The 15,426-nt window shown below is 42.0% G+C and overlaps 1 protein-coding gene across 6 annotated transcripts in view; it reads left to right on the top strand.

The window, feature by feature from the left end:
• The window catches only part of Carf (calcium responsive transcription factor), a 63,358-nt gene that overhangs the window by 23,684 nt on the left and 24,248 nt on the right, over positions 1–15,426 (top strand). For all 6 annotated transcript variants that reach the window (XM_045148477.1, XM_045148478.1, XM_045148480.1 and 3 more), the window contains 3 exons: positions 3,719–3,803; positions 11,237–11,426; positions 14,046–14,166. In XM_045148477.1, coding sequence (XP_045004412.1) covers positions 3,719–3,803; positions 11,237–11,426; positions 14,046–14,166 — 396 coding nt within the window. The remainder of the gene's footprint in view (positions 1–3,718; positions 3,804–11,236; positions 11,427–14,045; positions 14,167–15,426) is intronic.

Genomic DNA, 15,426 nt, shown 5'->3' with positions numbered 1-15,426 from the left:
TTGCAGCTGAACGGGCAGCAGTTCACCCAAAGATTTTCCTTTCTGTGCCATATCCCTCTGCACACACCAGTTCATTTCTACGCAAAGCAACCCTGCACAACTTCTCAGGACATGGGCACAAGAGCAAGCTACTCACACAAACTACTAGCCCAGTCCAGGCAAAGCTTTTTCTCACCCTCATAAGCCAAACCTCACAGTCCATAGTTCTTACTGCCTTCAGGCAGCTCTGACCAGGATAGACCATCAAGCTGTACTTACAGCACTGCAAAGATCTCTTAGGCCAAGGTTTCAAATCCTCCCACATTCCTCTTGAAAATCAGCTACAAAAGGCCAAAGCCACACAGTCAGGTGTCTAGCAGCAATCCCACTCCTCGGTACCACTTTACTGTTGCAGTCCGGTTCGCATTGATGGTAGAAATCACCCAACCAAGAGTAGCTTCTGGGAAAAAGAGGTTTATTTTGGCTCACAGGCTTGAGGGGAAGCTTCACGATGGCAGGGGAAAACGATGGCATGAGCAGAGGGTGGACATCACCCCCTGGCAAACATAAGATGGACCACAGCAACAGAAGGGTGTGCCAAACACTGGCAAGGGGAAACTGGCTTTAATACCTATAAGCCCACCCCCAACAATACACTCTCTCCAGGAGGCATTAATTCCCAAATACCCATCAGCTGGGAACCTAGCATTCAGAACACCTACGTTTATGGGGGACACCTGAATCAAACCACCACACCATCTCTCCAGCCTATCAATAGATTATTTTTGACAGTAGTTAAGATAAAACAGTTGACTTTCTGTAAGTGGCCAGAGGTAACCTATGAAACTCCCATGAAATCATGGAAATTATAATGTTCAAATCTGGTTCATTTTAAGAACATCCAGGAAACTTCTCAGCATCAAGAATATAGACATATCAAAAAAAAAGAGAGAATATAGACATCTGAAAAGCCATCAAGTATGTGAAATATGTCATTTTAAAGAAGCACTGTGAAAACAAGGGAGGTGGCTCAACGGTTAAAGGCACTTACTTGCAAGCCTGACAACCCAAGTTCTATCCTCCTTAGTGCCCACTCAAAGTCAGATGCAAAACAACACATGTATAATCCCAACACACTTATGGCCATGGGAAGCCAAGAAGTCCTACCTCAGAGAAGGTGAAGAGCATGGACATCCTGAGGTGATCCTCCCAACTCCATATACACAAACACACACATACATCAATTTATTTACTATTTGTTTGTTTTCCAAGTATTTGTATTCCAAGTGTTTGTTTCTCACTCTAGCCTAGAACAACCTGGTACTCACTAAGTATTTTCAGACTGGTCTCAAACTCATAGCAGTCCTTCTACCTCTACCTCCCAAGTGCTGGGGTTAAAGGCATGTGCCACACCTGGCAATATTGTACTTTATTTTATTATTTGCAAGGAGAGAGAGATTCATCAAGAATGAGCATGCCAGGACCTCAAACACTGCAAACAAATTCCAGACACATGTACCACCTTGTGCATCTGGCTTCATATGCTTTTCAAGCAAGGACTTTAACCACTAAGCCATCTCTCCAGCCCAATTTATTTATTTATTTTTTAATGATTTTATTTACTTGAGAAAGAAAGGCATGTCAAGTGCAAAAGAACTCCAGACACATGCACCACTGTGTATATGGCTTTATGTAGGGGAATGAAATCTGGGCCAGCAGGATTTGCAAACCAAGCACAGATCACAGGTCAGTGTTTTAAAATTTTTTTTTTAATTTTTATTTATTTATTTTCAAGCAGAGAGAGAGAAAGACAGACAGACATTGAGAGAGAGACGGAACACCAAGGCCTCTAGCCATGAACTCCAGATGCACGTGCTACATTGTGCATCTGGCTCTGTGTGGGTACTGGGGAATCAAACCTGGGTCTTTTGGCTTTGCAAGCAAGTGTCTTATCTGTTGAGCCATCTCTCCAGCCTACAAATCAGTGTTTTTAAATGTGCACACCTGAGGCAACAATGCTATTTGCAGCAAAAAAGCAGCATGCAAAGCAGAGCAATTAGAAAAACAAAAGAAACTGCTTTTCTCTTCTTGAGCAGCCTAAAGTGACCTTTAAACATCTGTGAACATTCTTTTTTGACCCAAAGAATCTAGTCAAGAGATTCGGGGCTAAAGAGATGGCTTAGCACTCCAGGTGCATGCCTGCAAAGCCTAAGGACTCAGGTTCAATTCTCCAGGTCGCATGTAAACCAGATGCACATAGTGGCACATGCATCTGGAGTTTGTTTGCACTGGCTAGAGGCCCTAGCATGCACATTCTCTCTCTCTCCCTCTCTGTCTCTAATAAATAAATAAATAAAAATAAAATCTTTTTTAAAAATGCTAAAAGAAAAGAGAGAGAGAGATTCAAAACTTTATGATTACTTTAAGAACCCTCAGGAAGCTTTCCAGACCATCAAGGATCTGAAAGAATCAGGATGGCACTTTTGTAAAGTATAGTGTGTGCCATCCTGATAAAACAGTGGAGCCAGTAGATATGCCCAGGACATAGGGTTGTTAGCCTAAAAAGAGTCCTGCATTTTTGCTGCACATGCTTAAAGGTGTAGAAGTAGGGCTGGAGAGATGGCTTAGAGGCTAAGGCTCTTGCCTACAAAGCCAAAGGACCCAGGTTCAGCTCCCTAGGACCTGTGTAAGCCAGATACACAAGATGGCTCATGCATCTGGAGTTTGTTTGCAGTGGCTAGAGGCCCCAGTGCACCCATTCTCTGTCTGTCTCTCTCTCTGCCTCTCTCTCTGCCTCTCTCTCTCTCTCTCTCTCTCTCTCTACTTGAGAGAGAGAAAGAGGCAGAGAGAGAGAGAGAGAGAGAAGGAGAGAATAGGCATGCCAGGTGTCTAGCCACTGCAAACGAACTCCAGATGCATGTGCCACCTTGTGCCTCTGGCTCGTGTGGGTTCTGGGGAATCAAACTGAGGCCCTTTGGCTTTATAGGCAAACACCTTAACCACTAAGCCATCTCTCCAGCCCTCTTGTTTTTGTTCTTTCCCCATAAATAAATCCTTGAAAAAAAATTTTTAAAAATGAAGAAGTAATGCTGAATTTAAGGGTTTAGTTGCATTCTCTGGTCATGGAACATCCAAGTGAACAAAACAGCAAGTTATGCTATGGTACTTACCAAGTGCACAATCAGATCAATCCAGAGCTTTCCCAACCACAAAGAGGTGATCTTGGATTGTTCCTAAAGCCTGAAAAGAAGGTGTTACAGAGAAAAAGATATCCCAGAATAAGCAAAAACCTTTCTTTTTTTTTTTTTTTTTTTTGAGGTAGGCTTTCCCTCTAGCCCAGGCTGACCTAGAAGTCACTATGTAACCTCAGTGTGGCCTCGAACTCAGGTCAATCCTCCCACCTCTGCCTCCCAGGTGCTGGGATTAAAGGCGTGCACCAGCACACCTGGCTCTTATAAAAACTTTTTATAGGAATAAATTCAGCATAAAATAAGTGCAAATAGCTGGGCATGGTGGCACATGACTTTAATCCTAGCACTTGGGAGGCAGAGGTAGGAGGATCACCATAAATTTGAGGCCACACTAAGACTACATAGTGACTTCTAGGTCAGCCTGGGCTAAAGAGAAACCCTACCTTGAGCCCCAGTCCAAATTCAAATAATGTAAAACAAAAGATAAATGGAATGTTGTGCTGTGTGTGGAACTATATATACTTACATTGAACCCTCCTTTTCCTCAGAGTGCTTGAAGAACCCTTGTTGGCCCCTCTTCAGCCACTCTCCTCTAACACACCCATATGGGCCCGCCGCCTTCGGAGTTGTGAGGTAAGTCAACTAGAGTCCTCACCCTGAGCCATTTAAATGACTACTGCGACAATTCATCCCCAAATGGGCATAAAGTATATATAAGGATAAGATATCTTCAGTATTTTGTTTGTGTTTGTACTAGCCTAATATCATCTGTTCTTTTATTCTTTAGAGGTACAAGTCCTGTTAAAACAGAAGTCATTCCTGGCATGGTGGCACATGCTTATATTATCAGCACTTGGGAGGTAAATGCAATAGGGTCTAGAGTTCAAGATCATCCTCAGCTACAAAACAAGTTTAAGGCCAGCCTGGGCTACATGAGACCCTGTCTGAAAGAAAAAAAAAATCAAAAGTTAAATGAATCCCTTTTACTTTGCTGTCATTTCTTCTCTTTCAACAGTCTTCCTTTGTCTTCCATGAAACTTTATACCACATTTCTGGTTTTATTTTGTTGTTGTTTGTTTGTTTTGTTTTGTTTAGAGGTAGGGTCTCACTCTACCTCAGGCTGACCGGGAATTCACTATGCAATCTCAGGGTGGCCTCGAACTCAAGGTTATCCTCTTGCCTCTGCCTTCCAAGTGCTGAGATTAAAGGCATGTGCCACCATGCCTTTCCACATTTCTGTTTTTCAGTTCTTAGACCACCACTTTCTCTCTCTCTCTTTTTTTTTTTTTTTGCTTGCATTTATTTCTTTTTCTTTTCTGAATATTTGAAAATTTTTAAAAATACTTTTTATTTATTCATGTATTAGAAAGACAGTGGGTGAGCCAGGGCTTCCCACTACTGCAAACAAACTCCAGATGCATACACCACTTTGAATCTGGCTTTACATGGATACTGGGAATCAAACCTGGGCCTTTAGCCATATCCCAATCCTGTTTGTAACTTTTTGTTTGTTTGTTTGTTTGGTTGGTTTTTCCAGGTAGGGTCTCACTGTAGCTCAGGCTGACTGTAGTCTCAGGGTGGTCTTGAACTCACAGCGATCCTCCTACCTCTGCGTCCTGAGTGCTGGGATTAAAGGCATGTGCCACCATGCCTGGCTTTATTTGTAAGTTTTTATTGAGTTTTTTTGTTTTGTTTTGTTTTTCACTCTAGCCCAGACTCACTTGGAATTCACTCTCTAGTTTCAAACTCACAGTGATCCTCCTACCTCAAGTGCTGGGATTAGAGGCATGTGCTACCATTCCCAGCTTACTGACAATTGTATATATGCACATAATGCATTTTGAATCTTTATTTGAGAGACACAGAGAGAGAGCATGTATAGTCACACTAGGGCCTGCCACTGCAAATGAACTTCAGATACATGTGCCATTTCATGCATCTGGTTTTACGTGGGCACTGGGGAATTGAACCTCAACCACTAGGCTTTGTAACAATCCCCTTTAATCACTGTGTAGTCACAGTGATGCTCCTACCTCTGTCTCCCAAGTTCTGGGATTAAAGGCATGTGCCACCATACCTGACCAAATCTTTCTTTCTAAAAGCCCTGTGTTGGTCCTATACTCATTTTGTATCCCAGACTAGCTCTGACTTTGGCTCAATCTCCTGCCTTAGCCTCACAAGAGCTGGCATCTCAGGCATATACCACCACACCTGACACCTACCTTCTTTTGTTTTACAGTTTCTTTTGTTTGTTTGTTTTTTGAGGTGGCGTTTTATTCTAGTCCAGGCTGACCTGGAATTCACTATGTCTCAGGGTGCCCTCCAACTCACAGTGATCCTCCTAACCCTCCTACCTCTGCCTCCTGAATGCTGGGATTAAAGGTGTACGCCAGCACACCCTGCTCTGTTCTAAACTTTTTATTAGCAACTTCCATAAGTATCAACTTAAACCATGATAATTCCCACCTACCATCCCATTGAATCCTTTCTTCTTTACAATTAGTCTCTCCTCTTTCTTTCTTTCTTTCTTCCTTTCTTCTCTCTCCTTCCTTCCTCCCTCCCTCCCTCCCTCCCTCCCTCCCTCCCTCCCTCCCTCCCTCCCTCCCTCCTTTCTTTCTTTCTTTCTTTCTTTCTTTCTTTCTTTCTTTCTTTCTTTCTTTCTTTCTCTTTTTTTGGTATTTGGAGGTAGAGTCTCACTGTAGCTCAGGCTGACCTGGAATTCACTTTGTAGTCTTATAGTGGCCTAGAACTCATGGCGATCCTCCTGCCTCTGTGTTCGGAATTCTGGGATTAAAGATGTGCGGCACCACACCTGACTAGATCTCCTGTTTCTTTAAAGTATTTTTATTTATGTATTTACAAGCAGAGACAGATAGAGACAGATAGAATCAGTGCACCAAGGACTCTCACTGCTGCAAATGAACTCCAGATGCATGGGCCACCTTGTACATTTGGCTTTACATGGATACTGGGAAACTAAACCAAGTTGTTAGGTTTTTCAGGCAAGTGCCTTAACTACTAAGCCATCTCTCAAGACCCTCTTTTCTATTTTGATGTCATCATTATTCCTCCTGTTACAAAGGTCTTGTGTAGGTAGTGTCAAGCACTGTGAGGTCACAAATATCCAGGCCATTTTGTGTCTGGAAGAGTGCATTGTAAACAGTCCTACCCTTCCTTTCTTTGGCTCTTACATTTTTTTTGACCCATCTTCTGCAATGGACCCTGAGCCTTGGAAGATGTGATAGAGATGTCTCACTTCGTTCTGAACACTCCTCTGTTGCTTCTCAGCACTATGGTGACTTTTGAATCACCCCGGTGGTCACCATCAATCAAAAAAGAGAAGCTACTCTAACCAAAAGTGAGAATGACATTCATTTAAGGATATAAGCACTAAAAAGTGCTTAGAGGACAGTTTAGTGGGCATAACATATGCATTTGACCAGACAACAACAGGTGTTACTCCTCTAGGGCTCATGACCTCCCTGCCATATGCTTTTGACTAGGTTTTAAGTACCAGGCAGGGGGTACAGTATTTGTAGAAAGTAGAACCAGGGCTGGAGATAGAGCTTAGAGCTTAAGATTATGCCTGCAAAGCCTAAGAACCCCAGTTAGATTCCCCAGTACCCACATAAAGCCAGATGCACAAAGTGGTGCATTAATCTGGAGTCCATTTACACTGCTCACTTAAAAAAAAAACACAACATTTTATTTACTTATTCATTATTTTAGAGAGAGAAAGAGAGAAAGCGTGTGCCATATACAGAGAAAGAGAATGGGAGAATGGGCATGCCAGGCCCTCCAGCACTATAAAGAAACTCCAGACGCATGCACCACTTTGTGCATCTGGCTTTACATGGGTCCTGGGGAATCTAACTGGGGTTCTTAGGCTTTGCAGGTAAACTCCTTAACCACTAAACCATCTCTCTAGCCCACTTATTCATTCATTTATTTTTTTTTCAACTTATTTGAGAGAGAGGCAGATAAAAGAGAGAATAGGTGCACCAGACCCTTTGGCCATTGCAGACAACCTCCATATGTATGTGCCACCTTGTACATCTGGCTTACATGGGTCCTGGGGAATTGAACCAGGGTTCTTTTGCTTTGTAGACAAGCACCTTAACCACTTTGCTATCTCTCTAGCCCCCTTCACTTATTTTCATTCCTAGTTCCTACATATCTATCTTGTCTTTTTATTTTCTTCCCTCTTTGTTTTCTATCTTTTTGTTGTTGTTTTTCAAGGTAGGGTCTCACTGTAGCTCAGGCTGACCTGGAATTCACTATGGAGTCTCAAAGTGGCCTTGAACTCACAGCTATCCTCCTACCTCTACCTCCTGAGTGCTGGGATTAAAGGTGTGCACCACCATGCCCAGCTCTTCCTTCCTTCCTTCCTTCCTTCCTTCCTTCCTTCCTCCCTCCCTCTCTTTCTCTCTTTCTTTCTTTCTTTCTTTCTTTCTTTCTTTCTTTCTTTCTTTCTTTCTTTCTTTCTTTCTTTCTTGTTTTTTTTAGGTAATATCTTGCTATAATCCAGGCTGACCTGGGATTCTCTGTGTAGTCTCAGTGTTGCCTTGAACTCAATAGCGATCCTCCTACCTCTGGCTCCCAAGTGCTGGGATTAAAGGCGCATGCTACCAAGCCTAGCTCTTTCTTCTTCTTATTATTACTTTATTTTTTATTTTATTTTTATTATTTACTGAGAGAGAGAGTGAGTGAGAGAATGGGTACACCAGGGCCTGCAGCCTCTGCAAATGATCTCCAGGTGCATGTGCCACCATGTGCATGCATCTTGTTTCTATGGGTTCTGGGGAGTCAAACCTGAGTCCTTAAGATTTTGCAAGCAAGCATGCCTTAACTGCTAAGCCATCTCTCTAGCCCTTGCTTTTCTTTTTTAAAAATACTTTTATTTATTTCCAAGTCACACAAGAGATACAAAGAAATAGAGAATGGGTGCTCCAGGGCATCTTGTGGCTGTAAATGAACTCCAGATGCATGTGCCACCCCTTGCATTTGCCTTTACATGGGTACTGAGGAATTAAATCCCTGGCCAGCAACCTTTGTGAGCAAGTACCAGGGCCTCAGCCATGAAAATTGACTCTAGATGCGTGTACCACCTAGCTGGCATGTGCGACTTTGCTCTTGCCTCACCTTTGTGCATCTGGCTTACAAGGGATCTGGAGAGTTAAATATGGGTCCTGAGGCTTCACAGGCTAATGCTTTAACTGCTAAGTCATCTCTCCAGCCCCTCAACCTTTTTTGTTACTTTGAGATAGAATCTCACTCTAACACAGGTTGACCTAGAACTTACTCTTTAAGTTGCTTGGCCTCAGGCTGCTCTCAAACTCACTGTGATCTTCCTACCCTCAGCTTCCCCAGTGCTGAGATTGAAGGTATGTACCACCATGCCCAGCTATTTTTTTCCTTATACTTAACATTTCTAGCTGTTCTTCAAATCCCACTTAATAAATTCATTTACTTTCTTTTTTTCTCTTTTCTTCTCTTCCCCCCTCCATCTTCTCATGCTAGGAATTGAACCTCACCACCCAATCATGATGTGGTACATGCTAGTCAAGCATTCTATCACTGATCTATATCCCCAACCATTGGTGGTGGCATTTATTTACTTGTTTGGTTTTTTGAGGTAGAGTTTCACTCTAACCCAGGCTGGCTTGGAATTGTCGTCTCAGGGTGGCCTCGAACTCATGGTGATCCTCCTACCTCTCCCTCCCGAGTGCTGGGATTAAAGACATTTTTTTTGAGGTAGGGTCTCGCTTCAACCCAAGCTGACCTGAAATTCACTCTGTAGTCTCAGAGTGGCCTCAAACTCGGGCAATTCTCCCACCTCTGCCACCTGAGTGCTGGGATTAAAGGCATGTGCCGCCACACCTGGCTTATTTATTTTTATTGACAGGTTCCACAATTATAGACAATAAACAATGATAATTCCCTTCCTCTACACTTTCCTCTTCAAAACTCCAGTCTCCATCATATTCCAGCCACTTTTTATTATTTTTTAAAAATTTTTATTTATTTATTTGGTTTTGGGTTTTTTTTCTCTTCAAAATTTTTTTTTTTTTTTTATTTGAGAGCAACAGACACAGAGAGAAAGACAGATAGAGGGAGAGAGAGAGAATGGGCGCGCCAGGGCTTCCAGCCTCTGCAAACGAACTCCAGACGCGTGCGCCCCCTTGTGCATCTGGCTAACGTGGGACCTGGGGAACCGAGCCTCGAACCGGGGTCCTTAGGCTTCACAGGCAAGCGCTTAACCGCTAAGCCATCTCTCCAGCCCTCAAAATTTTTTTTATTAACAACTTAGATGATTATAAAAAATATCCCATGGTAATTCCCTTCCTCCCTCACTTTCCCCTTTGGAACTCCATTCTCCATCATATTCCCTCCCCATCTCAATCAGTCTTTCTTTTATTTTGATATCATGATCTTTTCCTCCTCTTATGATATTCTTGTGTAGGTAGTGTCAAGCACTGTGAGGTCATGGATATCCAGGCCATTTTGTGTCTGGGGGGAGCACGTTGTAAGGAGCCCTACCCTTTGGCTTTTACATTCTTTCCGCCACCTCTTCTGCAATAGACCCTGAGCCTTGGAAGGTGTGATAGAGATATTGCAGTACTGAGCACTCCTGTCACTTCTTTCCAGTACCATGATGCCTTTTGAGTCATCCCAAGGTCACTGCCATCTGAAAAGAGAAGATTCTCTACCAAAAGTGAGAGTAGCATTAATATAAGGGTATCAACATTAAGAGAAGTGTTTACTGGGCAGTTTGATAAGCACAGTATATACATTTAGCCAGACAGCAGCAGATGTTACACCCCTAGGGCTCATGACTACTCCTGTTTTAAGTTTTCAATATCAGGGATGTATTCCCTCCCATGGAGTAAGCCTCCAGTCCAATTAGAGGGAAGTTGGTTTCCACCATGACAGACATGCCACTATTGCACCCATTGGCTCATTTGGCCTGACTGGCCAAATATAAGGTTTACAGTGTCCACTGTTGAGTATCTTCACTGGTGATTTCTCTTTCTCCCATTGAACTACATGTAGAATGGCTTCTTCCAGCTTTCTGCCAGCTGGTCTATATGGAGGAGGTTTTCAGCTCAGTTCCAGCAGGATTTCTCAGTGGCCTTGCAGCCCAAGTATGTGGAGTCTTCAGCAATAGGGTCTTACCATTTATTCCTGGTGGGAAGCCAAGGGCCTCGGCAATGGCCTGTAATGATTTGGGGGCATCAGGGGCTTCCCTGGCCAACAACTCACTGGAAAGTATTGGTTTGGGGTTTTTTTGAGGTAGGTCTCACTCTGGTCCAGGCTGACCTGGAATTCACTATGTAGTCCCAGAGTGGCTTGAACTCATGGTGATCCTCCTACCTCTGCCTTCCAAGTGCTTGGATTAAAGACATGTGCCACCATGCCCAGCTTCCAGCCTCCTGCCCCCCCCCCTTTTTTTTTTCGAGGTAGGGTCTCACTCTCGTCCAGGCTGACCTGGAATTAACTGTGTAGTCTCATGGTGGTCTCGAACTCATGGCAATCCTCCTACCTCTGCCTTCCAAGTGCTGGAATTAAAGGCGTGTGCCACCATGCCCAGCCTACTCCAGCCTCTTTTTTAAAATTTATCTTAGAGAGAGGGGGAGAGAGGGAGGAAGGAAAGGAGGGAGAAATCAAAAGAGATAGACAGAAAGAAAAACATGTTCTTTAAGCATTTCTCTCTAAAGATTATTCTCTGAAACAAGATTCTGATACTGTGACAGTCAGTTTGTCATCTTCCCTTACAAATACCTAGAAAATATGTGTTTGATAATAATAGTTGAATTAGGACAGATACCACTCACTGGTCACATAGACCAGTGATCTGAAGAAATGAATTTCTTTTTTCCCGTACTTTAATAGAAAAAGACAAGTTCATTGAGGGTCCTTTAAGAGCACAGTGGGCTAGGGTAGTAACAAAATTCATCTTTATTTTGTGAAACCTGATGAGTCATCTTGAACAACTATCATTAAATTTCTTGTTCAGTGAAACACATTTGTCAATAATTTCATTATTTCATTTCTACCATATACAGAAAATTGGAGATTCATACCGTGGCTACTGTGTAAGTGAGACTGAATTGGAAAGTATCCTAACTTTCCACAAGCAGCAGACACAGAGTGTTTGGGGGACCCGCCAATCTCCAAGTCCAGCCAAGCCTGCTACACGCTTGATGTGGAAATCCCAGTATGTGCCATATGATGGAATCCCATTTGTCAATGCAGGTACTGTTCTTATGCCTAATTTTTTTTTTAATTTTTATTTATTTATTAGTGACACAGAGAGAAAGACAGATAGAGGGAGAGAGAGAATGGGTGCGCCAGGGCTTCCAGCCTCTGCAAACGAACTCCAGACGCATGCACCCCCTTGTGCATCTGGCTAACGTGGGACCTGGGGAACCGAGCCTCGAACCGGGGTCCTTAGGCTTCACAGGCAAGCGCTTAACCGCTAAGCCATCTCTCCAGCCCTCTTATGCCTAATTTTAAAAGACTCTTCAGCATCTGTAGTCCTTCACTAGGATAATGACATTTTTGTTTTGGTACATGATAACTGAATATTAAAAGATGAAAATACATATTAAACTAAAAAGTAAACTTATAGTAAATATAACCAATGGCTTTAGTAGTGTCAGATTGTGAGGTCACAAATATCAAGGCCATTTTGTGCCTGGAAGATTGTATTGTAAGCAGTTCTACCTTTCCTTTGGCTCTTACATTCTTTCCTATGCCTCTTCTGCAAGAGACCCTGAGCCTTGGAGGGTGTGATAGAGATGCCTGACATAGTTCTGAATACTCTTCTGTCACTTATCAGCACTATGGTGACTTTTGAGTCACCCCAATGGTCACTACCATCTAAAAAGAGAAGGTTCTCTAACCAAAAGTGAGAGTAGTATTAATATATGTGTATAAACATTAAGAAAAGTACTTATAGGCCAGTTTGGTAGGGAATAACATATGCATTTAGCCAGATGACAGTAGGTATTACTCTGATAGGGCCCATGATCTCCCCAGCCATAGCTTTTGACTAAGGTTTTCAGAATCAGGCATGTATTCCCTCCTGTGGATTGGACCATTAGTCCAATTAGCAAGCAGTTTGTTTCCCCCATAACAGACATGCCACTATTACACCAGTTGGGACATTTGACCTGGCTGGCCAAACTTAAGGCTTATTTAGTCCATTGCTATTCAACACCTTTGATAACTCTCTCCCCAAAAAAGGCTGCATGCAGCATAGTTCTTTCCAGCTTTCTGACAGCTAGTCAACAGGAGGAAGGTTTCCAGCTCAGCTCCAGCTTGATTTCTCATCTTTAATTTTTTAAAAAGAGTTTGGGGAGATTGGAGAGATGGCTTAGTAGCTAAGGTGTTTGCCTGCAAAGTGTAATGATTCAGGATCGATTCCCCAGTGCCTACCTAACACCAGATGCACACACCTTTAATCCCAGCACTCAAGAGGCAGAAATGGGAGGATAGTTGTGAGTTTAAGGCCACTCTGAGACTACATAGTAAATGCTAGGTCAGCCTGGGCTAGTGTGAGACCCTACCTCAAAAATAAATAAATAAATAAATAAATCTTACATCCCCCAGTATTAATAGACATTCAGTGAATGTGATATTTGCTAATTTCCTTACCATTGTGGTATATCTGGTAAACTTTACAATAAACTTTTAAATTTATTTGTTTGTACATCTTTAATAAAACATATTTGGCACTCGGGAGGCAGAGATAGAGGATCTCCGTGAGTTCGAGGCCACCCATAGTGAATTCCAGGTCAGCCTGGGCTAGAGTGAGACCCTACCTCGAAAAACCAAAACATGTACAATTAAGAGTGTACATTTTGGGGGCTGGGTAGATGGTTTAGTGCTTAAGGTGCTTGCCTGCAAAGCTAAAGAACCCAAGATCAATTCCCTATTAGCCACATAAGCTAGATACACAAGATGGCACAGGCATTTGGTGTTAGTTTGCAGTGGCCAGAAGCCCTGGCATACCCATTCTCTTTATCTGCTTTTTTTTTCTCTCTCACTGCCTCCCAAATAAGTAAATAAAAAAAAAATAAATATGGGCTGGAGAGATGGCTTATCAGTTAAGGAGCTTGTCTGCAAAACCTAAGAACTCATATTTGACTCTCTAGATCCCACTTAAGCAGATGCAGAAAGGTGAAGCAAGTGTAAGCTTGCACATGCCCACTAGGTGGCACAAGTGTCTGGAGTTCAATTTCAGTGGCTGAGGCCCCAGCATGCCAATTCTCTCTCTCTCTCTCTCTCTCTCTCTCTCTCTCTCTCTCTCTCTCTCTCTCTAAAAATATAAATAAGTAAATATTATTTGGGTTTTTTGTTGTTTTTGTTGTTTTTGGTTTGGTTTGATTTGGTTTGGTTTGGAATTTCAAGGTAGGGTCTCACTCTAGCTCTGGCTCATCTGGAATTCACTCTGTAGTCTCAGGGTGGCCTCAAACTCATGGCAATCCTCCTACCTCTGCCTCCCGAGTGCTAGAATTAAAGGCGTGCACCACCACACCCACGTATAAATAAAAATTTTTAAAGAGTATATATATATATATTGGGCTGGAGAGGTGGCTAAGTAGATAAAGGCACTTGCTTGCAAAGACTGATGACCTAGAGTCAGTTCCCCAGTGCTTATGTAATGTCAGATGCACAAAATGGTTCATGTATCTAGAGTTCTTTTGCAGCAGGAGTAACCATGGCATGCCCATTCTATCTCTGTCTCTCTCTCCTCCCTCTTGCTGTGAAATAAATATTTAAAAGTGTAGATTTTGGCATTAGCATTAATCTACTATCTAGACTCGAGAGACACTTGAATTCATATCATTAGTTGGTTTTGGTCCACAGGGAGTAGAGCTGTGGTAATGGAGTGTCAGTATGGGCCAAGGAGAAAAGGTTTCCAGTTAAAAAAAATCAGTGAGCAGGAAAGCAGGTCTTGTCATCTCTACAAAGCCACTTGTCCAGCCAGGTAAGCTTTATTTCATTATTTCATTTTATTTGATTTTCATTAAATTCTTATTTTTGAATAACAAATTTTAGAGGTTTTATTAACTTAAACCATAGTAAACTATATACAGTGAATTCTGATGTTTTTATTTCACTCCTGCTCCCTATGTCCATCATTAAGGTCTTACCAGTTTCTTGAGTTGTCTTTCAGAAATAATTCCATATATCCTTATGGATCCTCCTCTATCCTCATGAGTGTTTTTAAAAATTTCAGTGAAACTCATATTTTCTTTCTCTAAAGTTAGGTAATAATCTTTTTTTCTACTGCTATGAATTTACTTTGACTTATTTCTAATCTGAAAACTGGTAGTGATTATTGCCCAGATCTATAACATACTAGTGTTAATGAGTGACATGTACTACCATACACTTTGCTTTCTTTCATTCCTAGTACATCTCCAAATTGGTCCATATAACATGAGCATCCTTCCTTTCTAACGAGTATGTCAATATTACATTTATAGTTATAGTATTAATCCTGAACTTGCAGCTCTATGAATTATGAAAAGTCTTCTTTTTGGTTTTTATTATCATTATTATTTTGATTTTTTTGAGATTGGGTTTCACACTAGCCTAGACTGATCAGGAACTCACTCTGCAGTCCCAAACTGGCCTCATATTCACAGAGCTCTTTCTTCTCAGGAGTGCTGGGATTAAAGGTGTGAACCACCATGCTGAGTGTAAAAGATTTTGTTGGTTTGTTTTTGTTGATTTTCAAGGTAGGGTTTCACTCTAGCCAAGGCTGACCTCTAATTCACTGTGGAGTCTCAGGGTGGCCTCAAACTCACGGTGATCTTCCTACCTCTGCCTCTCAAATACTGAGATTAAAGGCGTGCACCACCACGCCCGGCTGAAAGATTTTTATAATATCCTGTATTAATATTCTTTTCTCAGATACTGAAAGTGTTCACAATTAGTGAATTAAAAGAAAAAGTAAAGGTATTGTGAGCAAGGGCTGGAGTTGGGGATGTAGCTCAGTAGTATATTACTTGTCTGAAATACACAATTCTTAGCATTGCATAAAAATATATAAGCAGAATATAATGGCTATGTAGTCTCAGGTAGCCTTAAACTCATGGTGATCCTCCTACCTCCACCTCCCGAGTGCTGGGATTAAAGGTATGCACCACCACGCCTGGCAGATTTTTGGTTTTTAAAATCATTTCATTGCTCTCTTACTGTACACAATTTATTCAAGTCATAGCTATTTGAATGACAATTT

This window comes from Jaculus jaculus, chromosome 4 (assembly GCF_020740685.1).
Source record: "Jaculus jaculus isolate mJacJac1 chromosome 4, mJacJac1.mat.Y.cur, whole genome shotgun sequence".
Taxonomy (NCBI): domain Eukaryota; kingdom Metazoa; phylum Chordata; class Mammalia; order Rodentia; family Dipodidae; genus Jaculus; species Jaculus jaculus.
This window is presented reverse-complemented; position numbering and strand designations above follow the sequence as displayed.